The sequence below is a fragment of the Boleophthalmus pectinirostris genome, unplaced genomic scaffold, assembly GCF_026225935.1.
Source record: "Boleophthalmus pectinirostris isolate CB_2022bp ecotype Guang Dong unplaced genomic scaffold, ASM2622593v1 HiC_scaffold_12, whole genome shotgun sequence".
Classification (NCBI taxonomy): domain Eukaryota; kingdom Metazoa; phylum Chordata; class Actinopteri; order Gobiiformes; family Gobiidae; genus Boleophthalmus; species Boleophthalmus pectinirostris.
This window is the reverse complement of record NW_026571018.1, coordinates 1,202,572-1,229,640: the sequence shown is the minus strand read 5'-3', so window position 1 is coordinate 1,229,640 and position 27,069 is coordinate 1,202,572. Positions and strand designations below refer to the sequence as shown.

Genomic DNA, 27,069 nt, shown 5'->3' with positions numbered 1-27,069 from the left:
GTTATTGCTGTAAGTACCTCAAGAGTGTAAATGCAGAGTATTAGCGCTTTCTGAATTGCAATAATATTGTCTGCACTCAACCACGCTACTGTTTTATGCTTTAAATACATTTCCAGCATATTTAACAATGGCAATATAATGGACCCTTGAAGCTGAAGCTGAACTCCAGACACCTTCACTAGAATCATTTGAATCATTTATAGTCCTGACTGGAGCCCTACAGACTTCACTCCTCATTGCACCACACATACTGAAGACTTTCTGTTTCTTTCTGTCTTATCTGAGCCACATTTAAAACAAATACATTTTTCAAAGATTTTAAGATAGCTTAGGATAAGAGAAGCTTTATTTTTCCTACAATTGGGAAATGTCAGTGTTGCCACATACAACTTAAGAACAGTAAGAAAATCAAGATCAATAAAAACTTCAAACTGAAACACAACACTGTTTACACAGCATATTAACAGTGACGTGGATCCTTGTCAGACCTGAAGAAGCCTCTTAGATGAGGTGAGAAACGCCTTTATTGTAAAACCTTTGTGTGTGCAGTTGCCAGAATTCGGTTTGTCTTTTGCCATAGACCCTACGTGGAGGACTGAGAGTGGAAACTGGTAAAAACTGGACTAAGAGCATGTGACGTCACCCATAGCTCTTGGTTCTAGTCAAATGAGGCTCACAGAGGCTTGCAAATTTGTAGCAGAGTTCCATATTTGGAATTCCAGCCGTGAGTATCACAGCAACCAAAGAGTCAATCAAAAGGCAGCACAGTGTCTGAGTGGCTAGAATTCATGCCTCAAGAAGGTTCCCGGTTTGATCCCCTGGTCGCCTGGGCCTTTCTGTGTGGTGTTTGCATGTTTGTCTCCATGTCTGGATCCCATCAACACAAAACATGCTACAGGTCTCCAGGAAGAGCAGTTGATAGCCAAGGTCAGTTAAATACAATCAATCAATGACCCAGAGACGACAGGTGGAAAGTGGCACTGGTGCTACAACCTGGTACAAAGCATTTCTCCTGTTAAAGGTAATGTCAGAAGTGTGCGCTGTCCCTGTCTCATTAAATAAAATAAGTTGCTAACGCTAGTGTGAGCAACCCCGGGTGAATGAAGGCACCTGTTTGGTCAGTTATTGATGTTCATATCTTTATTTACAGACAAAATAGACATAAAAACCCAGGATCATGTAGAGCAGGTGAATACGAACACTGTGAGACCAAAAACAGCAGTAGAGAGATGAGTGGTGTTTCTGTCAATGAGTCGATGGAGCTGGAAACACTCCCAGGCTCATTTCCTATTAGGAACTGTTACGACCCAGTTCATTGGGGTGAGGGAAGTAACAAAAATAAAACCAAGATGTAAAATGGAATAAATTAAATAATGTTTAATTAACAGGAAGGTAAAAGGTAAATTAACAAAAGAGACTAAAATATACAGAAAATAACCTAAACTAAGAAACAAAACCACAGACAGTGGGTTTTGTGCCACAAAAGGGGTCACGCAGGCTTACATAATAATGAACACTAAACCAAAACACAAGTTCCCCAAATTAAACCACATAAGCCCACAAACAGAATCGAGTGACCAAATCAAAAAAGGCACAAAACTAAACTAAACTAAACTACATACACAAAACTAAAATGGCATACTGGTCACCAAGGCCAGTAGCCCTGAACAGGTGCTGGTAATCTCCTTAAATAGGGGGAGGTGGCTGCAGGTGAGGTGGGCGTCGACCTGCCCCACCAATCACGGACCAGGGCTCCTGCAGCAGGAATCAAGAGAAGTCGGCAAAAATCACACAAACAAATTAGACCTAAGGCCTGGGGCCGTAACGGGAACACACCAGGTCACAGGTGACCTCTGTCCATTTATATATATACAGTCTATGAGGATTAGCAAAGCTTTATTTATTTTTTTTTTTATTTTATTTTTTTTTTTTTTTTCATAACTTCTCAGGTAGAGTAGACTTGAACTGAAATAATCACAAGTAAATACAGAGATCTGGTTGGAGATAGGGGGTATGTGAAAACAGAATTTTTCTGAGCACTTTAAAAAAAAATTGCACCACAATGGCTGCGCGATGCTGAATAATCCAACGTGTATCACACATTAAGAAAATCAAATAGGATAGAGAAGTAAGTACAGAGCTGTGGATGTGTATCAGTGACATCACAGAGTGGAGCAGAAAGATGCACAAATCACTCCAAACACAACTTCAGGGGTCAGTGAGAAGAAAACAACTATGACATGGTTTAAAGCTCCAAAAAGTTGATTTTGAGGAATAGGTCTGCTTTAAGAACATAGAAGAGCACTAGTCAGGTCTGTTGCGCATAACCTGGACCCACAGATCCATGAAACTGAGTAAAGCTTTATTTACGTTGGTGAGCTTGACTTTCCTTAAAGCTTTACTCTGGATCATTTGGAGAAATACAGAGCACATGGAGTGGGTCGTGTGCCCTTTTTCCCAATTGGCCATGTGCATCTTGAAGTGAAATTGCTGTGTGGGGGTGGGGGTGTGGGGTGAAGGCTGTTGCCCTGGTAACCCCAGAGGACAGACCATACCTGAGGTGTGCGGCACAAGGCTGTGTTGTTACCCACAGACAGAGTGGAAGAGAGAGGACGTTTGGGTTTACATGTTAACTTCATTGTTCTATAGGGATGTTTTTTGTCCTTAAACTCATGAACAGGTTTACAGAAAAAACACGCCGCATTCAGAGTCTGGGCCTCACTTTGCTTATGGAAAGAGCACTATCATAAGGCCATGGATTTGGCAGGGGGTGCCTGTCCAGTCTGTGCATTCCTTGAATGTTCCCACTCAGTCTAAAGAGAACCCTCAAGATAGACTTGGAGCAGAGCAACAGTGACTTTACCTCAACTGTAAGAGAAACCAGACACAACTGTAGGGATGTTTGTGGTTAGGTGACACTTATTATAGTGTGATGAAGAGAACAAGAGTTTGACTTTCACCTCCTTTTCTGTTACTGTGAGAGATGTTCTTGTTGAAGCTGTGCCCTCTGAGCATAAACAGTCAGATCTGTTGTCCTTGCACACTCAGATCCATTAGTTCCACTGTGCTTCTGTCAGAACAGCAGGTCCTTCATTTAGCGTCGTTTGTACAAAGCACCAGCTGTGAGGTACATCTACAGTTCAAATGGAAGCTGTTCTCAATGAAAATAAAATATGCAAATGAAACATGATGTGTAGGGCGTCATGTAACAGCACAGCTCAAACACGTAGAGTTCAGGCTGTGGAACAGGTTTGTGGATCCTTCCATCTTGGTTGAGATTAGAGCTGTTTCAGTCTGGGTTTGGACCTGGTAATGTTGGTTTAGACTTTATTGATAGCTTTCAGATTGTCCAAATTGGTGCTATGAAAATCTTTACCTGTCACTCTGTATTTAATAAGAAATATCTGTGTAAAGACATAAACCCTGAACTTGAGCACTTCTATGAGTTAGACTTTAGAGAATTTGCATAATGATTTACAGTTTGGTACATTTTTCACTCCCTCCACACTCGCCCTGGGACAAACTAACACAAGAGTGTCTGCCAGTTGGACCCGTCGACCAATTCCAACACTCATACTAAGCAAGTACTACAGCAGGTTTTTGGGGGGGTTTGCCACTGGCACCCCACTGTGGCAGCAGGTATCCCCAGTGTCTTGCCAGTTGCTATGCTGCCAAACTGGTAATAATCTGAAAAATATGTGTTAAATGGGCAGGGGCAGGTACAGTAGAGGTCGTCCAGAGGAGGTGGATCTAAAACAGCAGGACGATTGAGGGGAGAGACAGTGTATTTGCATGAATGTTTTGGAGTGTTGTCTAAAACTACTTTTACTAAAATGCCAAACTCAATTTCAATACTAGGGAAAAAACTCAATACCAAATACCAATTCTGATACTACAATGATAATTAAAACATTTCTTTAGACAATAGAATGTTATTTTACACATCTCAGTTCAACATGTGCAGCTCCAGATCATTCTAAAGCTGCTTAAATGAGCATATTTTGATCCTAGACTGAGTATTGGTTATTATCTGTCTTGAGGTGTGGTTGCTCTAGAGGCGCAGGTAGTGGGCTGTGATTGGCTGACAATGACAGACAGGTGACAGGGGGAGGAGCAAGGATAGGGCTATTCCAGTCTAAGTTGTTTACTCTTGTTACATGTCAGATAAAACCTTCTCTGACAGCATCTCCCCGCGGTGCACTCTCAGGCTCCTCTGCCTGTTTAGCTGTCTTCTCTGTCACCACAAACACTCTCAGAGACTGGAGGAGAGGGGCACACAGGAGCAACACTATTTCTGCACCAGGAGTTTCAAATATTGATACTCTGCATTTGGGGTTTTCTGCATGCATGTCTACGGTGGAATATTCTGCTGTTTAAAAAGTTTTAGAATAAGATCACCTGTGTTATGTCATTTGTTCCCAGCCAGATGGTGTTAAAACAAAGCTCAGATTGAACTCTAATTTCAGACAGAGCAGAGCCTCCAGTTAGCTTCACACCCCAGGGAAAGATGATAGAAGCTGCAAAGTATCAATATTACTATGTAGTACACTGTTAGTAGTACACTATGAGACAGTGGCACAAAGGTGTACTATACTGTAAGTGCACTGATCCTCCGTGCAAGTTCTAATAAAAGTCTGTATGAAATGCTCACATTTATATATTTTTTTAGGTTCTATTTAGCCCCTCAAGAGAAGCCTTTTGATATGTAACATAAAAAACAAACAAACAGAAAACAAACACAGGACAGCACACAGATGACATTCACACTAAACAATACAGGATCATAAGATATACTTATCTTACCTCTTGGAGTTTATCATTCCCACACTTATATTTGGAAATTATTGCATGAAAAAGCAACTCTATGTACATCAGAAATCAGAAATTTTGATCAAAAACAGGAGCAGGATATTTTTAAGTATTTGAAAACAGATGCCTTAAACATGTGGATTGATGTAATTGTTCGGATTGAGGAGGGCAAGTAGTTTCAGTCATCTGGGGCTTTAAAGTTTAATGCTCAACTTTCCCCAATTTCTTTTTTTTTTTTTTTTTTTTTTTTTTTTTTTTTTTTTTTTTTTTTTTTTAGGTAACATTAAAAACTAGTTGTTTGGTGTGATGTAAGTTATATCTATATAAACAAAATCAGAAACTCTTTTAGGTAAGGTGGAAACTTTAAATAATAACATTTAAACACCAACTGTTTAAAGTGAAGCTGTCTTCTTGATGTAAGAGTCGGTGTGTTTAGTGAACACCATTTGATAATGATGTGTTCTTAACCCACATACAGTCTATTGTTATAAATGACATTTAAAAATCGAACATTCAATGCTGAGCTGTTCTGATAAATGATGTCTGCATAGACGAGTATTGGTAGAAGTAATTGTGAGGCAAGTCTTTTTCTACCATGTAACTGTAACCCAGGTATTTTCTGTCCCTGGCCCTCTCTACCGTATATTTTGGCCGCGGTTGTTCTCAACTATCATAAGACTTTGTGCACGTATTGCGAGACTAATTGCGCCAAGATCTTTAAACATGGCCGCGCGCTCCTGTTCAGTCGTGTGTTGTGTTGGGGCTGGGTGTGACTGAGCTGCTGCAGGTGAGCGATTATTGCTCTAAAAACTCACTGTTTTCACTCTAAAAATATGTTAAAGTAACTGTTATGCCATCAACCTCTCTAGATGCCTCTTGCCTTCGTAACGAAGTGCTGTCGTGATCCTTTGAGCTTTAACTAAGAGGAAATGGTGAGTGTTAACTTTTGTTTGTTGTTGTTCGGAGCTAATACTAACTAATACTAATACTAATACTAATACTAATACTAATGCTAATACTAATGCTAATGCTAATGCTAATGCTAATGCTAGCGCTCCGATTCAATCCGCTCAATATGAAGCTGTGAGCTGGAGCTGATTGAATCCGTGTATCATTCGTTCATTCGTTTTTCAATATAAAACCAAAAATAAGAAAACGAAAAAACTACCGAACCGGGACTGATCCAGGTCCGAGACCAGACCGGGACCAGAGCGGGACTGAGACCGGGACCAGACCGGGACCAGACCAGGACCAGGGCGGACTCCGAGCTTTGACTCTGAACCTCCTTGGGGTCCGAGCCTCAGCTTCGAGCTCCGGCCCTGCCGTGGGCTTTGAGCCTCCGGTCTGGTCCCGGTCTGGTCCTGGTCTTGTCTCGGTCTTGGTCTCAGGCCCGCTCTGGTCCCGGTCTGGTCCCGGACCTGGTCCATTTGAACCAAAAGCTCTTAGTTCGGTTCGTTTTCATTGGTGTGAATGCGTCAGTCGGATGCTTTGCACCACCTCGGAACCAGCCGCGGTTCTTGAGCGCGGAGGACCAGAGCAGCTCTGTCCCGGTCTCAGTCCTGCTCTGGTCTCGGTCTGGTCTCGGACCTGGATCCGTCCTGATTCAGTCTGTATGCGGTGAGACTGGGACCAGACCAGGACCAGAGCGGGCCTGAGACCGAGACCGAGACAAGACCAGGACCAGACCGGGACCAGACCGGAGGCTCAGAGCCCACGGCAGGACCGGAGCTCGAAGCTGAGGCTCGGACCCCGTGGAGGCTCGGAGTCAAAGCTCGGAGTCCACCCTGGTCCCGCCCTGGTCCCGCCCTGGTCCCGCCCTGGTCCCGGTCTCAGTCCCGCTCTGGTCTCGGACCTGGATCAGTCCCGGTTCAGTCCGTATGCGGTGCCTAAGTCCGGCATCGCAGTCACGGAAGTCACGTAAACGGGAAACCGTTATCCGTTATCGGCCGTTATCCGTTTTCCATTCTTTATTTAAACACAAAATCGAAAACTGAAAAAACGAATCGTTATCCCTTTTTTCATTTTGGTTTTGGAGACAAATAGTGAAGAAAACTGTGTTTTTTTCGTTTTCTTATTTTTGGTTTTGAATGATACACGGATTTGGATGCACTCGTTCACATTCATTTATATGACCGCTTTTCAATACAATTTATTGACGCTTTGTGGTAAAATTGACAGTGAATTATGATTATTATATGATCCTGTTAAATTGTTGATCTAAGTAATTTAAAATGATATTACCTGTTGTTGGAAATATTTTACTATTGAGTACTCTTTATTGACAAATATTTGTACATGGACATGGATGGATGAATGATTATGATTCAGATTTATTATGACAAATTGTTATGATATTGTAAAAATATTTTATAGTGACTTAGGACCAGCAGTGAGTAATACAATTATGATGTACAACTGTTTTGTACAGGCCAGGTTCCTGAAACTGGACCCTCCAGAAACTGGACTCTTAGACACTGGATGGCGAGCTAAGGCCTAGAGCCCGAATCAAACTCAGAGTGCAAGCATCTGCCGGTGCGGTAGGAGGCGTAGCAGCCGCTCAACCCCACACACACACTAGCACACCCACTGCCCCCTGCTGTGGGCACTGGGTCCTCATTGACTTTGCTGGGAATCATCCAGCTTACCATAACCATCTCCAGAACTCTTTTGTGTTTTTTCGACTCCGTGTGGATTATATTAACTTTTGTTGTGGCTCATTTGCACTTGGACAAAGGACTATAACACGTTGAATCCATCATAAACTCTGAACACAATCACATGAATGTGCACATATTGTAAATACTCTCTGTCTGTTGTACACTGTAAATAATACTTCACAGCTAAGCGCTACAATCCTGTGTAACTGTCTTATTAAACACCTCACTTCCCTCCAAGCCGAACCCTGGTCTTCTGATGTAGCCTATTACTATTACTACTACTACTATACTTCATATCTGTACTCAACCCCTAGTGTGGCATTGTATAAGTGCCACATAACGTAAAGCAGATAATGTTTGAGTACATTATCATCAACTGGTCACAGACTTTCTTTATAACTGAACCTATATGTGAACTAAAGTTCAGTTCAGAATCTAAAACAAGGCCAAGATATTTAAACTGGTCAACTTTTACCACTGGAGTTACATCAGTAAATGTCATTATGTAGTCGTTTCTTTCAGCACAGTTTTTATAATGAAATAACATGATATGATTTCTTCATATTAAGTAAATGTGATTGTTCTTTGAATTTGGGCGAGACCATTACCTGAAGAATAAATGATGGTGTCATCAGCATAAAGATGAATTTTGGTGCAGCCATGAGAATAAATACATTATATATGGTGGAGCTAAGAATTAAACAGAGGACTGATTGTCTGAGCAGCCCGATGGAAATAATTTATAAGATCCTTCACCAGATCAAATGCTTTGGTTAAGTCAATAAATATGGCACCAGTTTGCATATTTGAATCAGAAGAAAAGAAAATATCATTTGAGAATTTTAGATGAGCACTTATAGAAAAGTTTGGTCTGAAGTCTGATTAATGGGAAGATAGAAAATTAAAATAGTTCATATATTGAGATAGTTGGTTAAAAGTAGCTTTTTCAACCATGTCAATAATAGAAATGAGGATGTAGTTACTTGTATCACAGGGATCACGGCTTTTAGAGGTGTAACTAAGTACATTTCCATGAGAGTGGAGTGGTACAAGTTGTAAGGGAGAGGTTAAATAAATCAGACAGGGGTATGAAAGGACACTATTTTGAAACATTTAACCTCCAGTCCATCAGGACCTGGTCTGCTCTCTGACCTTAAGCGGTTAATATTGGGTTTAACTTCAGTACATGTCATAAATGTAAATGTGTTATTACTAGAAGCAGTATTTGACATGTTCAGAAAAGCATGTGAAAGCAGCTGCTGCTCCAGAACTGTATGAAGAGAAAAGACTAAATACTAAATACTTTGGCAGTGTCCAGGGGATCCTTGATGATTTCGTTGTTAACTTCTAGGAATTCAGTTTGTTTCTTGGATAATTTTCTAGTAAAACATTTAGTCTGTTCCAGAACCTTTCAGTATTGTTAAAATGAGAGGTTAGACAGTCCCTGAAGAAGTTTGCTTTAGCATTGTACAGATGTACGAATGTTTCTTTTCTCTCTTTCCAAGTGTCATGCTCAGAAGACTCTTTTGATAAGCAATACTTTTTCCAAGCTGAGTCTCTTTGTCTCTAATGTAATAACAGATGAATCCAGGGTAGGTGTCAGCCCTTAACTTTAATTGTCTGCCACAGTGCGAGTTTATACACAACCTTTAGAAATTCTGTATAAAATGAATTCCAGGCTCCTCCTTGAACCGTCACCTTATCGTGGTGGAGGGGTTTGAGTGCCCGAATGATCCCAGGAGCTATGTTGTCGGGGGCTTCATGCCCCTGGTAGGGTCACCCAAGGCAAACAGGTCCGGGGGGACGGGTCAGACGAAGAACGGTTCAGAAGCCCCTATGATGAGTACACCAACAAGGCCAGTTACGTCGCCCGGATTGGCGTCACCGGGGCCTCACCCTGGAGCCAGGCCTGGGGTGGGTGCTCTCCAGCGAGCGCCTGGTGGCCGAGCCTCCCCCCACGGGGCTCGGCCGGGCTCAGCCCGAAGGAGCGACGTGGGGCCGTCCTCACGTGGGCCCACCACCCGCAGGAGGATCCATATGGGGCCGGTGCAGAGAGATCTGGGCAGCAGTCGACGGCGGGGGCCTCGGCGACCAGATCTCCGGACATGGAGACTAGCTCTGGGGACATGGAATGTCACCTCGCTGGGGGGGAAGGAGCCTGAGCTTGTGCGGGAGGTTGAGCGTTACCGACTAGATATAGTCGGCCTCACCTCCACGCACAGTTTGGGCTCTGGAACCCAACTCCTTGAGAGGGGCTGGACTCTCCATTTCTCTGGCGTTGGCCGCGGGGAGCGGCGGCGGGCTGGTGTGGGCCTGCTCATTGCCCCACAGCTCAGTCGCTGTGTGTTGGAGTTCACCCCGGTGAACGAGAGGGTCGCGTCCCTGCGCCTTCGGGTCGGGGACAGGTCTCTCACTGTGGTGTCGGCCTACGGGCCGAACAGCAGTGTTGAGTACCCGGCCTTCTTGGAGTCCTTGGGAGGGGTACTAGACAGTGCACCAACTGGGGACTCCGTTGTTCTCCTGGGGGACTTCAACGCCCACGTGGTCAACGACAGTGACACTTGGAGAGGGGTGATTGGGAGGAACGGCCTCCCCGATCTGAACCCGAGCGGTGTTTTGTTATTGGACTTCTGTGCTAGTCACAGTTTGTCCATAACGAACACCATGTTCGAGCACAAGGGTGTCCATAAGTGCACGTGGCACCAGGACACCCTAGGCCGGAGGTCGATGATCGACTTTCTCGTCGTGTCATCTGATCTCCGGCCGCGTGTCTTGGACACTCGGGTGAAGAGAGGGGCTGAGCTGTCAACTGATCACCACCTGGTTGTGAGTTGGGTTCGCTGGCGGAGGAGGAAGCCGGAAAGACCTGGCAGGCCCAAGCGTGTAGTGAGGGTCTGTTGGGAAAGTCTGGCGGAGCCCTCTGTCAGAGGGACCTTCAACTCGCACCTCCGGGAGGACTTCTCCCGGATTCCGGGGGAGGCCGGAGATATGGAGTCCGAGTGGGCTTCATTTTCGGCCTCTATTGTCAATGCAGCTGCTCGGAGCTGTGGGCGTAAGGTCTGTGGTGCCTGTCGCGGCGGCAACCCCAGAACCCGGTGGTGGACACCGGAAGTAAGGGATGCTGTCAAGCTGAAGAAGGAGTCCTATCGGGCCTTGCTGGCTCGGGGGACTCCTGAGGCAGCTGACGGGTACCGGCGGGCCAAGCGTGCTGCAGCCCGTGTGGTCGCGGAGGCAAAAACTCGGAGCTGGGAGGAGTTCGGGGAGGCCATGGAGAAGGACTATCGGACGGCCTCAAAGAGATTCTGGCAAACCGTCCGGCGCCTCAGGAGGGGAAAGCAGTTCTTCACCAACACTGTTTACAGTGCGGGGGGGAGAGCTGCTGACCTCGACTGGGGACGTTGTCCGGCGGTGGAAGGAATACTTTGAGGATCTCCTCAATCCCACCGTCACGTCCTTCGAGGAGGAGGCCGAGGCTGGGGACTCGGAGGCGGACTCATCCATCACCCTGGCCGAAGTCACTGAGGTGGTTGGCAAGCTCCTTGGTGGCAAGGCTCCGGGGTTGGATGAGATCCGTCCTGAGTACCTGAAGTCTCTGGATGTTGTGGGGCTGTCTTGGCTGACACGCCTCTTCAACATCGCGTGGCGGTCGGGGACAGTACCTCTGGACTGGCAAACCGGGGTGGTGGTCCCTCTGTATAAGAAGGGGGACCGGAGGGTGTGTTCCAACTATAGGGGGGATCACACTCCTCAGCCTTCCCGGTAAGGTCTATGCCAGGGTACTGGAGAGGAGAATCCAGCCGATAGTCGAACCTCGGATTCAGGAGGAGCAGTGTGGTTTTCGTCCTGGCCGTGGAACACTGGACCAGCTCTACACTCTCCATAGGGTGCTCGAGGGTTCATGGGAGTTTGCCCAACCAGTCCACATGTGTTTTGTGGATCTGGAGAAGGCATTCGACCGTGTCCCTCGTGGTGTCCTGTGGGGGGTGCTCTGGGAGTATGGGGTCCGGGGCCCTTTGCTAAGGGCTGTCCGGTCCCTGTATGACCGGAGCAGGAGCTGTGTTCGCATTGCCGGCAGTAAGTCAGACCTGTTCCCGGTGCATGTTGGACTCCGCCAGGGCTGCCCTTTGTCACCGGTTCTGTTCATTGTATTTATGGACAGAATTTCTAGGCGCAGTCAGGGGCCGGAGGGGGTCCGGTTCGGGGACCACAGGATTTCATCTCTGCTGTTTGCGGACGATGTTGTTCTGTTGGCTTCATCGAGCCAGGACCTGCAGTGTGCACTGGGGCGGTTTGCAGCCGAGTGTGAAGGGGCTGGGATGAAGATCAGCTCTTCCAAGTCCGAGGCCATGGTTCTCGACCGGAAAAAGGTGGCTTGCCCTCTCCGGGTGGGTGGGGAGTCTTTGCCTCAAGTGGAGGAGTTCAAGTATCTCGGGGTCTTGTTCACGAGTGAGGGAAGGACGGAACGTGAGATTGACAGGCGGATCGGTGCAGCTTCGGCAGTGATGCGGTCGCTGTATCGGCCCGTTGTGGTGAAGAGGGAGCTGAGTCGAAAGGCGAAGCTCTCGGTTTACCGGTCAGTCTACGTTCCTACTCTCACCTATGGTCATGAGCTCTGGGTAGTGACCGAAAGGACGAGATCGCGGATACAAGCGCTCGAAATGAGTTTCCTCCGCAGGGTGGCTGGGCGCTCCCTTAGAGATAGGGTGAGGAGCTCAGTCACACGGGAGGAGCTCGGAGTAGAGCCGCTGCTCCTCCATGTCGAGAGGAGCCAGTTGAGGTGGCTCGGGCATCTGTTCCGGATGCCTCCTGGGCGCCTCCCTCGGGAGGTGTTCCGGGCATGTCCCACCGGGAGGAGGCCCCGGGGAAGACCCAGGACACGCTGGAGGGACTATGTCTCTCGGCTGGCCTGGGAACGCCTCGGGGTCCCCCCGGAGGAGCTGGAGGACGTGTCTGGGGTGAAGGAAGTCTGGGAGTCCCTGCTTAGGCTGCTCCCCCCGCGACCCGGCCCCGGATAAGCGGACGAAAATGGATGGATGGATGGATGAATTCCAGGCTTCTTCAACAAAAAAGATTAAATGAAATTTATCCCAGTAAATGTTTTTTTCAGTTATTAATAAAAGTCTCAGTATTTAAATGAATAAATTCTTGAATTGTCTTATTTTTATCAGCTTTGTAAGAGAGCGAGATATTTTAATTTTCCATACGTTAAAAACCATCGAGTGATTGCTAAATGAGCCAGGAAGCACAGCAGATGAAATCATTCTATCTGGATGACTAAATAACACTCAGTCTTATAAAGATGAAAGGTAATGAACTGGGACTTATTCTAGTTGATTCAGCTATGATATCAATTATATTTATTCTTTTGAAATGAGTCTGATTTGCACTTTGGTGTCATCAGTCTCTGAGCAAAATTGTACAATGCAAGAGCGCCGCCTTTAAGCACATTTAAGAAAAGCAAGGATTGTAGCAGCACTGGAAGTACACTTCTGAACAACAAACTGACCCTATATGTCAATCAAACATCTTCCAAATCAATGGCACAAAGATGAACCTACATGCAGGTTATTCATGTGTAGTAGACTATCAATCAGTTGCTCAATATAAGATCACCACCATGACCACATTTTAAATAAAAAAATATTTTAGTACAATCTCTGTGGAAGAGCATTTCTGAACAGTGTGTTTGCATTATTACTCTGTGGTACGTGTTAAAAGGAAGGAAAGGAGGAAGGGAGGGAGGAAGGGAGGGAGGAAGGAAGGCTGCCAATCTGCACCAACAGTCACTTTAACCACTACCAACAACACAGGCAAAGTAATAAAGCTACACTAAATGTCTTGCCCAAGGACACATCAACAGTACGCACTGGCTCTAACTGCTCTAGTTGCCCTGGGCCTGCTTTGCTACAATCCCAGGAATCCAAAAGGGTTTTATATATAGCCCAAAATAATTGCTCCAGTCCAACCGAACCCTCACGCTGCCACACTGCCCTGCTGCGCTTTCATTTCACAATCGCTGTCCATTTCTCTATGAATATGTGATCAGCGCTGTGGTGGGCTTTCTATTAGCTCAAGTCAGTATCAAATGAAAAGCGCCAGGCCAAAGAAACCATGATAGGCCTGCAGTTGTGCAGACTCTGTGCATATTTCTGCAGATATGAAATATGAAGTGAATCTATGGAGGCGTATGTGTGGTCGGCGTAGTGCTGAGCTCTGTAAAACCTCTGCATATTCAGCAGAGCGGTGCAATAGGCTCACTTTAGTAAAGTCATTTTCTCATCTCTCTCACAGGACTAGCAAACGGTCAATAAATACTTTGTCTCGCAAGTCCAGAGTGACACCAGTCTGAGACTCTGTAAACACTGACTGTTCCACGTGAGTCAAAGTGAACTAACTTTGTGCTTTATGAGTTTAGTTTATAATCAGCACATGTGATTACAGCAAATATTAAGCTTCAGCCACATCGACAGTTTTTAAGAAAAAAGTAATACCTTTATTTCTCATTTTAAAAAATGAACCTTAACCTGCCTGTGCAAAACTGTGTTGTGGGTCATGAGAGCTTGTGTGGCCAAACCTCCTTATCAAAGCCTGGTCCTGTCAGACCTCAGGAGCCCAGCAGGGCCGGGCCTGGGTCCTGCTGGGATGGGAGACCACTGGGAACATCAGGAGCCACAGGGGGCACTAGTGTCAGAAAGAAAAAAACTGTTGTTGTGTCCTTAGGCAAGACACTTCACCATAGCCTAGGAAGAAAATGGAGTGTGTGTGAGTGATGGTGGTGGTCGGAGGTGGATGGCACAGACTGACAGCCTCTCTTCCGTCAGTCTGCCTCAGGGCAGCTGTGGCTACAGCTGTAGTTGTAGTAATGTCTGGAATGGCTCTATATAAATGTAATGATTGACTGATTTATTAATTAATGAATTGCTGTCAAAAATCCAAAATTGCCAGCATCGCCTCTAACACAAAGTGGCTGTGAGTTTGTGGACAAAAATGTGCCACTTTGATGCATCAACAGAAAGTAAAAGAACAAATGAAGGTTTTTGTTATAATTTTAGGTCTAAGTGAAGCTTTGTCTTGTCAAAAAGTCTGTCAAGTGAAAAGTGGGTTGCCATGGTTGCAATAGAATGTAAAATGTTTTTTCAAAGGTTTTAGCACATTTTTTGAGTCTGTTTAGTTTGATGGTTTTAGTCAAACATACAGTCTCTCTCAGCAGGTGCTTTTGAGAGCAGATCATTTAGAACATTTCTCAGAAGTTCACACAGTTCTGCTCTTTGTCAGAACACCTGACTCAGCTCTCATTCACAAACGCACAAACACACAAACACATGAGCACACGAACACACAAACGCACGAACACACAAACACATGAGCACACGAACACACAAACCACAACACGCACAACACACACGAACACACAAACACATGAGCACACGAACACACAAACGCACAAACACATGAGCACACGAACACACAAACACATGAGCACACGAACACACAAACGCACGAACACACAAACACATGAGCACACGAACACACAAACGCACGAACACACAAACACATGAGCACACGAACACACAAACGCACGAACACACAAACACATGAGCACACGAACACACAAACGCACGAACACACAAACACATGAGCACACGAACACACAAACACATGAGCACACAAACACACAAACGCACGAACACACAAACACATGAGCACACGAACACACAAACGCACAAACACATGAGCACACGAACACACAAACACATGAGCACACGAACACACAAACACATGAGCACATGAACACACAAACGCACGAACACACAAACACATGAGCACACAAACACAAACGCACGACACACAAACACACAAACGCACGAACACAAACACATCACGAACACACACAACACACAACACATGAGCACACGAACACACAAACACATGAGCACACGAACACACAAACGCGAACAACACACACATGACACACGAACACACAAAACACGAACACACAAACGCACGAACACATAAACACATGAACACACAAACGCACGAGCACACGAACACACAAACGCACGAACACATGAACACACGAACACACAAACACATGAGCACACGACACACAAACGCACGAACACACAAACACATGAGCACACGAACACACAAACACGAACACACAAACACACGAACACACAAACACATGAGCACACGAACACACGAACACACAAACACATGAGCACACGAACACACAAACGCACGAACACATGAACACACAAACGCACGAACACACAAACGCACAAACACACAAACACATGAACACACAAACGCACGAACACACAAACGCACAAACACACAAACACACGAACACACAAACGCACAAACACACAAACGCACGAACACACAAACACATGAGCACACAACCACATGAGCACACGAACACACAAACGCACGAACACACAACACGAGCACACGAACACACAAACGCACGAACACATGAACACACAAACGCACGAACACACAAACACATGAGCACACGAACACACAAACGCACGAACACACAAACGCACGAACACACAAACGCACGAGCACACGAACACACAAACGCACGAGCACACGAACACACAAACACATGAGCACACGAACACACAAACGCACGAACACACAAACGCACGAACACACAAACGCACGAACACACAAACGCATGAACACACAAACGCACGAGCACACAAACACATGAGCACACGAACACACAAACGCACAAACACATGAGCACACGAACACACAAACGCACGAACACACAAACACATGAGCACACGAACACACAAACGCACGAACACACAAACACACATGAAGCACGCACGAACACACAAACGCACGAACACACAAACACATGAGCACACGAACACACAAACGCACGAACACACAAACACATGACACACGAACACATGAGCACACGAAACAACAACACATGAACACGAACACATGAGCACACGAACACACAAACGCACGAACACACAAACACATGAGCACACGAACACACAAACGCACGAACACACAAACACATGAACACACACGAACACAACACACGAACACACAAACGCAACGAACACACAAACGCACGAACACACAAACGCAAACGAACACACAAACACATGACACACAAACGCACACGAGCACACGAACACACAAACGCACGAACACAAAAACGCACGAACACACAAACACATGAGCACACGAACACACAAACACATGAGCACACGAACACACAAACGCACGAACACACAACACATGAGCACACGAACACACATGAGCACACGAACACACAAACGAACACACAACGAAACACACACACGCACGAACACACAAACGCACGAACACACAAACGCATGAACACACAAACGCACGAGCACACGAACACACAAACGCACGAACACAAAAACGCACGAACACACAAACACATGAGCACACGAACACACAAACACATGAGCACACGAACACACAAACACATGAGCACACGAACACACAAACGCACGAACACACAAACACATGAGCACACGAACACACAAACACATGAGCACACGAACACACAAACGCACGAACACACAAACACATGAGCACACGAACACACAAACGCACGAACACACAAACGCACGAACACATGAACACACAAACGCGCAAACACACAAACACATGAGCACACAAACACATGAGCACACGAGCACACAAACGCACGAACACATGAACACACAAACGCACAAACACACAAACACATGAGCACACAAACACATGAGCACACGAACACACAAACACATGAGCACACAAACGCACGAACACATGAACACATGAGCACACGAACACACAAACGCACGAACACATGAACACACGAACACACGAACACACAAACGCACGAACACACAAACGCACGAACACACAAACGCACGAACACACGAACACACAAACGCACGAACACACAAACGCACGAACACACAAACGCACGAACACACGAACACACAAACGCACGAACACACAAACGCACGAACACACAAACACATGAGCACACGAACACACAAACGCACGAACACACAAACGCACGAACACACAAACACATGAGCACACGAACACACAAACGCACAAACACACAAACACATGAGCACACGAACACACAAACGCACAAACACACAAACACATGGGCACATGGGCACATGAGGACACGAGTTTGTTTTATTGCCACTACAGTTCTGTTCTTGTGCTGAAGGACTTTGGCCCAAACTCTGTCACTTTTAACATAGAAACAAACATGAGCAAAATACTACAAACTAACATGAAAGGCTTTCACACAAGAATCCACCAGAGCAGGACCTCAGAGACACTGTATGATGACACACAGTGTGATGGGCTATAATCTAGAGACACACTACACACAGTATCCTGTATGTCAGTGTGATGTTGCTGTTGCTGCTGTGTTTTCTTCAGCATAAATAGACTATCTCTGATCGCATGCAAAGTCTAGTTTGTTATTTTTATATTATGTTTTTTTTATATATATAAAATACAATACTGCTTTTTCAGCCCAATAATCATCTGTGTAAAGTGTGAACCCCAGTGTGAGAAAAACACATGAGCACAGTCTGAAAATTGGGACGGTGAAACCTGCTTTTGGGAGATGATAGATCAGGTTTGAATGTAAAACTGCATTTTGCTAAGATTAAATTTTGTTTTGGAAAACTAAAATTATGTTTGGGATTTTGTGTGAGCTACAATATTTTGCAAATGTAAATTTTCTACAGAGAAATGAGACAAAATGTATGTCCTGCTCCCAAAATGCAAAGGAGTATTCTTGTATTTTGGGAGCAGTTGTTTTTCAGTCACACATGAGAGACAAAAGCACTCACTGATCAACCATCATTTTTTAACTTCATCAAATGTTGCTCACTTGGAGAGATTCAACAGTAACCAGACTCACAAAGTATTCTGGATTCTAAAGCGTGTAATCTGGATGCCATGATCATTACACTCACAATTATACACTTACATTATGGCTGTTAGAACTGGATGTTGCCTCCTATACGTTACCACGGCAACAATTTCTCTAGCTTTTACCTCATTGCTGCCACCAAAACAAACCTTCATAATCCATCCTGATCCTTACCCAGGCCAGGGATTCCATTTTTCCTCTTTCTGGGTGTCAGTATTTTATAAAAGCTCTTGGATTGTGGCTTCTGTTTTACTTTTTACCTGTTTCCACTCTGGTGTGTGTGTGTGTGTGTGCATGTGTGTGTGTGTGTGTGTGTGTGTGCGTGTGTGTGTGTGTGTGTGTGTATGTGTGGGGGGGTGTGTGCGTGTGTGTGATTGCTAATGTACTAACCATAACGCGCACACACTCACACACTCCTACAGAGCAGAGAGGAGAGGGGAGTTCATCTGAGCTGGTGTGAAAGGCGACCTGGTACTCCGTCGGGTGCAGAGTGGGTGGCATGGGTGTGGGTGATCTGGGAGAGGGTGCCACTAGAAATGCTTCAGTGTGAAATGGTGAAATATTGAACTGGTGCAGGACTGAATGTGGGTCACTGTTGGAAACTGATGTACAGACACCATCACAAAAAAGTGAAAAATATCACTGGTTCATTTTAAACAGTTTGCAGTGGTCCAAAGTTCTTCTTCACTTACCTTCTGCATTCTGATCCTAATGATTCACCACGTGAGTTTATAAATGCTTTTCACAACTCTCAGGAGTTTTCTGTGGAGGTAAAGTTCACAACTAGAGGAACAGCAAACTTGATGTAACTACTGGAGCTGCTCCATTATGGAAAAAAAAAAAACATCATTATTACAGTCCCTGACAAAAGTCTTGTTGCTTATCCATTTTGTAGAAACAAAAGCTTATAACCTGACTTTAAATTAATCGGTCGGTTTTAGAAATGTCTCATATGAAAGTTAAAACCCTCCCAAATTATGTTCAATATACTAAAATAAATTTGCTTCACTGAAGAAAGATTGATCATTTAATGAACACAGAAAGGTCAGATTTTGGCAAGACAAAAGTTTTGTCGCCTACAGAAAATTGAACAAATAATTTACTTCAAATACAAAAATATTTTGCATAACGTCAGTGAATGAAGTAGTGGTGCTGTGAGATCCATATTTAATATCTTGTATGACTCCATGAGCTTGAAGGACTGCATCCATGCGGTTCGACAATGATTCATACAATTTGTTGATGAAGTCATCAGGAATAGCAAACAAAGCGTCTTACATGCCTCCCAGAGTTCCTCAAGATTCTTTGGTTTTGCCTTCCATGCTTCCTCTTTCATTCTACCCCAGACATGCTCAATGATGTTCATGTCTGGTGACTGGGCTGGCCAGTCCTGGAGCACCTTGATCTTCTTCGCCTTGAGAAACTTTGATGTAGAGATAGAAGTATGTGATGGAGCACCATCCTGCTGCAAAATTTGACCCCTTTTATGGTTGAGAATGTAAGAGGAGCTAATACTTCTTGATATTTTAGGTTATTGATATTGTCTTCCACCCTGCAAATGTCTCGCACAGCCCCAGACTGGGTGGAACCCCAGACCAGGATTTTTCCGCCACCAAACTTAACTGTTTTCTGGGTGAATCTTGGATCCATGCGGGCTCCAGTAGGTCTCCTGCAATATTTGTGGCGGCTGTGATGTAATTCAACTGAGGATTCATCTGAGAAATCCACCTTCTGCCACTTTTCCAGTGTCCATCCTTTTAGCAGGCTGTGGGCCTTGGCAAATGCCACACGGTTTTTTTATTGCCTTTTGTTTAGTGCTGGTTTCTGTGCACTGATTCGACCATGGAGGCCATTTCCAGACAGAATTCTACAAACTGTTGTGGTTGACACAGGGACTTGAGGTGACCAGACCTGGTGGAGTCTGCTGTAGTGGAAAAGGGTCTGGCCTTGGATTTTCGAATCAACAAACGGTCCTCCCAAGCAGTTGTCTTGTGGGGTCTGCCGGACCTGGGCTTGTCAAAAACATCTCCAGTCATTTCAGATCTTTTTCTTATTCTTTGTACTTGACGCTGAGACACATTGAAGGTGTCACCACCTCAGCAGTGGATCTGGTCTTCAGCCTCTTGATAATTAAGGCTTTGGTCTCAGGGTGGATCTTAGGCATGTTGTCAGAGGTCAAGTTGCAGTTGATGTGAAGGTCTGGTGTGCTGGGGTTCTTTTTATACACACCCACTAATTGATTGATCAGTAACTGATCACAGATGAGGCTGTAATCTAGGATTGGGTGCATCATGTGACAAGGCGACAAGACTTTTGTCTTGCCAAGATCTGACCTTTCTGTGTTCATTAAATGATCAATCTTTCTTCAGTGAAGCAAATTTATTTTAGTATATTGAACATAATTTGGGAGGGTTTTAACTTTCATATGAGACATTTCTAAAACCGACCGATTAATTTAAAGTCAGGTTATAAGCTTTTGTTTCTACAAAATGGAGACGAGACTTTTGTCAGGGACTGTATATTTTGGTCAATATTGAAATCACGATTATTCCAATGATTATTTTTTAGTTAGACGATGCATTTATTCAGCATTTCTCTCACAAAAAAATAAAATAAAAATTTCAAACTGAAAATAAATATAAGCTACAAATCTGAACCTTAGAGCAGTTTTGTGATGTATAAAACATAAAATTTGTAAAATAAATTTGAACATGAAATAAGGGAGAGAAAAACATAACTGTATCCAAAATAAACTATATGTCCATCTGTTCTACATTTAAAGAATAACATAAATTATATATATATATATATATATATTATATCCCAAAAATAAACTTTGTTAAGCTTTAGGGCAACTCACACTAGAACTGTGCCGATTGTTGTGGGTTCTATGTTCCACACTCACACCTGCAAAACCGAACTGAGCCATGGCCGATGATGTCATCACTCGACGCCATTTATTTACCTGTGGCATCAGAGCGAACGCTTTAGCCGAGAAAATAAGTCCAGCGGCACAAATATCTGTTAAATCACTATTTACACACGCCGACACACACACAGACACACACACACCCTCAAACAGACACACACAGACACACACACACGCTTAAACAGACACAGAGATGCGCGGATGGGCTATTTTTTCATCCGCAACCGCGACACAAAACTCATCATCCACCCGCTGTCCATTTTGCACCGAAGGTTTTCAAAACCGCACCCGCCCACCATCCGCCGATTGATTTTAGATTTTAGAACAATCATACAGCAAACAAACTAAGGAGCCTCGATAAAAATGCAAACTCTATAGCTCATTCATTTCAAAATTCACTCAGCGTGTATGTTCGCATTCTTAATTGTCCGCAACAACCCCAAACTTACCTGGTTTTCTTGCGCAGCTAATTAACTGACGTTTTCCAACTAGACTATTTTTGCACCTTCTTGCCTTCATGTTGGATGTTGTTACATTCTGAACATTCTGCCATTGCCCGATGTTATTTCAAAGTCATAGCCTCACTCCATCGGTCTTTCTTTAAGTTTTAAATACCCCGAGTGGCAGTCTACGCTATAATGTCTGCGTGTTTTAAAATATATCTGATATCGAAACAAAATGGACAGATCATCTCATCCAGATGAACCTTTATTGAAATCAGGCAATGCCCTCTTTATATTCCAATTGAAATAGGCAAGAAAAATATGCATAACTAAATAAATATGGCCCTTGTGTTGGCAAACAGCTGAAATAAATTGGAAATAATAAAATAAACTGCATATAATATGTGCCTCGTAAACCTTAGTCTATCAATAACCCGACACAACCTTAACCTTCAGAACATAAAAATGATGTCAAATGGGCTAATTAAGGATATGACGTACACTTCATACTACAAGCACAGACAATGAGACTCGTCTTTTCAGACGTAGGTAACAATACTAACAATAACTTTTTTTTTTCATATAGTTCAGTGAACATGATATATACAACAGATCACAACACAACATTGGAGGATAATGTTTTAACATTTGCATTTTGCAATAATAAACTATATACCTCTTAACATATTACACCTTTATTCAAGTTTTAAATTTTTCTTCAAAAAAACTAGTTTGTCCACACTGTCAGAGCTAAGTGCAGACCTAGTGGCAGTAACTATGTCACCTGCTGTGGAAAAAACCCTTTCGCTGGGCACTGAAGTAGCAGGTATGGCCAGGTAACTTTTTGCCAGTATAGCTAGATTAGGATACAGAGATTCGTGACATTTCCACCAGGAAAGCGGCTCAGAGTCAATCGAGGTGCATTCCTTTGCCATGTATGCACAGACTTCTTCTTCAGCTTCTGCTTCAAATTAGGCTGGTTCCTCTGATCAGTTCTGAAGAGTGAGCCAAAAATTTCTGCCATTGCCGACCTCTTTGAAGGAGGTGGGGAGGAGGATACCTCTGACTGTTCTCCCATCACTAACAAAGGAGTGGCCTGTGAAGTTGATGGACTGTCCTCCTCTGCAGACAGGAGGGTATCATTCTGCAATATATGAAATGACAAAGACAACAATATAGTGAGAATTATGGTGTAACAGCAGATTATTCACTTATGAAATCACATTTTATATTTGTATAATAAATATATATATAATTTTTTTTCTCTTAAATGCATACCTGTTCTGCTCTGTCCAGAACTTCTCTGATGAGATCTTCATGGACTTTCTGATGACAAGCTGGATCCAAGTGATTAAGTGTTTTGAATCTGGGGTCCAATGCTGTACATTTATTTAAGAAATCCCGGAGGTCTGGGTCATCATATCGGCCTTGAAAGTTTTCTCTGATGGCATTTTTCATATCTCTTGCAATTGGGGCATCAGCTGTATTTTTTTCTGTGGATTTCAGGATTGTAGTTTGCAGGGGCAGGATCATTGAAATAGATGGAGATGTTTCTGTGCTAATTACTGCAGTGATGGTCTTCAAAGGCTTCATGACTTCAACTATGTTCTCTGCACAGGACAGTTCCTGATCTGAAAGATTTGTGATGTCCTTGGTCCTGACATTCCTCTCTGCCAAAGCAGAGTAAATAGCGGCTTGTTGCTCTAGGTATCTCTCAACCATTTCATAGCTTGAGTTCCAGCGTGTGGCAACATCAATGATGAGACTGTGGTTTGGCAAATCAAGCATGTCCTGTTTGCTTTCTAAAATGTAGGCAGCAGTTGTGCTACGGTGGAAATGTGACACAGTCGATGTCATTTTTGCAAGTACATTCGATACCTGCTTTTGACTTCCAGTGCTTTCTTAGCGACCAGGTTGAGAGTATGGGTAAAGCATGCTATGTGCGGACCTAGCCCTGCCTCACCAACTGCATTAACAATGTTTCTTGCATTGTCAGTGGTCACTGCTATGGTCATCCCAGGCCTTTCTAGATTCCACTCTGACACAATTTCATTTAGCTTCTCAGCAAGGTGACTGCTTGTGTGCTGCTCATATAAGGGGCGCGTTTGCAGGACGACCGTTCTCATCTCCCACGCAGAGCTAATAAAATGCGCTGTTACTGTAAGAAAGCTTTCGGTAGCTCGAGAAGTCCACGAATCCGTCGTGAGAGCGATTGAATGTGCAGCTGACAACTCCTGCTCCACTATCTGTCTTGTTCTGTTGTAAATGCCGGGGACTACAGTTTGTTTCACGTGGCTGCGGGACGGCACGCTGTAGCGAGGTTCGAGCACATGTAGTAAATACTTGAAGCCTACCTCTTCTACTGTGGAGTACGGGCGCATAGCGGATGCAATATAAATCCCAATTGCTTCCGTAATTTTTTTTACTCTACTAGTGTTCGTGTCTAGCGGTTGATGAAATACGGTGGGGAGAAGTAACTGGACACTTTTTTTCGGTCTTGTTCCAGTGATAGGGATGTCTGGGTGATGCCGACGGATATGTGTTAGCATATTTGAAGTGTTCCCGCTCACATAGCCGACAACTGTCGAACAACGAGGACAGACCTTCTTCGTCTTGCCGACCATCCGCTCACCGTCGCTATTATAAGTAACGGGGAACCTGAAGTTCTCCCACACCATTGACTTAAATGATGCAGGTGGGTCTTCTAACTCCTGTGTGTGGCCACCACACGCCATTCTCAGAATTAAAGGTTGTATGGAGGATTTGTTTTTGTTTCAAATTGTCAATGATAGCATTATAGAGGTGCAGTAGCCTTGTAATTATGATGACCAAAAAAAAGAGAATAAAAATTCATCAACTCTGGATGTGGTGGGGCTAAACATTTGCCAATAGATAACGACACTGCCTCGTTATCTGTGAGCTGACAGGCTGTCAATCAAACTCCCTACATTTCTAGCGTAACTGACTTGTCTGCGCACTGCCATTACGTGGTTTACGTACGTCTGTCACGCAGTCCACAGACGCAAGACGCACAGACGCTGTTTACTCCACCAACGCAACAGTTCTTAGCGGCTTTTTTTTTACCTATATCTTCCTCACAGTTCGCACAAAGTTTGTTGCAATGGCGACAAGAATCCAGGAGCAGTTCGCCGCAAAAGAAAGTCCGTTTTTGAGGTCATTGAAAGAAGAAGACAAGGGGAAAAGCAGCGAAGCCAAACTAAGGTGATTCTTGAAGATTCATTCCATCGATGGCGCGACTGAAGCAGACGCAGGGTCTAAAGACTGACGCACTGGTCGCCAAATTACTCCTGGACAGGAAACTTCTGCTTATTATGAAAACGTACTTTATTTCCAAGAGTTAGACAAACATTTTTCAAGACATGAATGCGATATCCTATGTCTGAAAACGTCATTTTCAATGCAAAGAAAGAGTCCGCTTGCAGCTGCGTGTTGTAGTAGTAGCTTCATTCGCACTGAATCTCCCTTCTCTGCACCCCTCTGTGCTCTTCTCCCCGCTCCGCTCTTCTCCCTGCTCCTCGCTTCTTTTCCGTGCACGAAATGTCCGCGCACCCCCTCCCCCTGCTCCTCACTTCTCCGCTTTGCCTAACCAACACTGTAGTTAGTTGTTTACAAGTCATGTGCAGCGATGAGGACTTGTTTTCTAGAAACAAACCTGTTTCTGGCGTAAGGAGGAGGAGGGAGGAGGCGTTTCTACGTAGGGAGCTGTGGGGGAGGGGGGGTGGTTTCATGCATGCACAACATTTGAAAAAGGACAAACAGTCGCTGGATTTCTCGTTCCCTGGAAAATCCTCTATACAACCTTTAACTCACTCGTAACCAGAGAGCCTCAAAACAAACTACCAAGCAGAGATTGTATTGGAAGGCGGAGTTCGAAAAGCAAGATCAATCAAAGTTTTCAGATGCAAATGACTAAATGCGTCCCGAAGGATCTCTCACGCGACACAACAGTTCCTCGTTTGTTTCAGTATTTTTTTTAAATCAAACTTTATTTTGTACCGTGTATTCTACGTGAAAATGCTCGTACCGAACCGTAACCCCTGTACCGTGACGGTTCAATATGAATACGCATACCGTGCCACCCTTAATACACACACAGACACACACAGACACACACAGACACACACAGACACACACAGACACACACAGACACACACACACCAACACATCCTAGACTAGACGCATATGAGTTTGTCTGTGAGTTTATGGAGATAATCAGGACACATGACTCTCTGTGTGTGTTCAGCACCAAGCGCCTGTGGGCACCACTTGAATCCTCACAAATCTATGGCCATTGTGCCCCGGTCCTCCCTTTCACCAGCACGTCAATCATTTCAACTCTATTATATGAGTTTGGAGATTGTCTGATGCACAAATCAAAATTACAATCAAAATTTGATTAATTGCACAGCCTTAATAACTACCACTTCATGACATTATAAGGTGGAGCAAAGCATTTTGAGCTTTGGAGATTAAGACAAACTTGGTTTACTCAAATGTGTGAATGAAACAAAACACAACTGGAGGTGTATTTTTGGGGGGAACAACATTCTCACGTGGCTTAAAACACACAATACTTCACAAGAATCCGTTGTGTGTAATCTCGGAGCTTTAAACGTGTATGGCTCCATCATCAGGCCCCTGAGCGGCATGTTTTGATTGGCTGACTACATCCTGTTTTGGAACGGTGCTGCTTCCTGGTTTGGCTGCCTCCAGCGTGTTGTGAGGCTCTGATTGGCTGATTGCTTCTGGGTAATGGCCTCATTAGAGCTCATTTAGTCCGTCCAAGTGACTGTGGTAAACATATTATGTCACAAACCCGCTGTTCCCACACTCACAGGCAGGGGGCGATGTGACTATGCCCAGTCCATGTCCTCTCCTGACCCCTGCCCTGTCCACAGCTAAACACCTCACACCACACACACATTATCTCCATGGCAACAGAATAACCACCATTACTGTGGTCCACTTATGATTACACAAGGAGACAGACGCATGTTTGCGCAACTGTAAAACACACACACACACATGCAAACACACACACAGACACAACAGACACACACAGACACACACAGACACACACACACACAGACACAGACACAAACACACGATCAAACAGACACACACAGACGCAGACACACACATAAACACAGACACACACACACACACACACAGACGCAGACACACACACACACACACACAGACACACACAGACACAGCACACACACACATACACACAGACACACACACACA

General features: G+C 44.5%; 2 protein-coding genes across 2 annotated transcripts in view; one reads left to right on the top strand and one right to left on the bottom strand.

The window, feature by feature from the left end:
* The window catches only part of doc2b (double C2-like domains, beta), a 218,045-nt gene that overhangs the window by 168,802 nt on the left and 22,174 nt on the right, over positions 1-27,069 (top strand). The window lies entirely within an intron of this gene.
* LOC129407473 (E3 SUMO-protein ligase ZBED1-like) lies at positions 22,382-23,773 on the bottom strand. Its single transcript, XM_055148662.1, has 2 exons — positions 23,077-23,773; positions 22,382-22,942 (listed from the first exon to the last, which is right to left on the bottom strand). The coding sequence occupies exons 1-2, from the start codon at positions 23,653-23,655 to the stop codon at positions 22,655-22,657; spliced, it is 867 nt and encodes a 288-aa protein (XP_055004637.1). The 5' UTR covers positions 23,656-23,773; the 3' UTR covers positions 22,382-22,654.

Excerpts from the sequence above, each read along its gene's own strand:
- LOC129407473 (XM_055148662.1), bottom strand. The coding sequence starts at position 23,655 with ATGACATCGACTGTGTCACATTTCCACCGTAGCACAACTGCTGCCTAC. Across the intron at positions 22,943-23,076 it reads TTCTGGACAGAGCAGAACAG|AATGATACCCTCCTGTCTGC; the intron begins GTATGCATTTAA and ends CATATATTGCAG.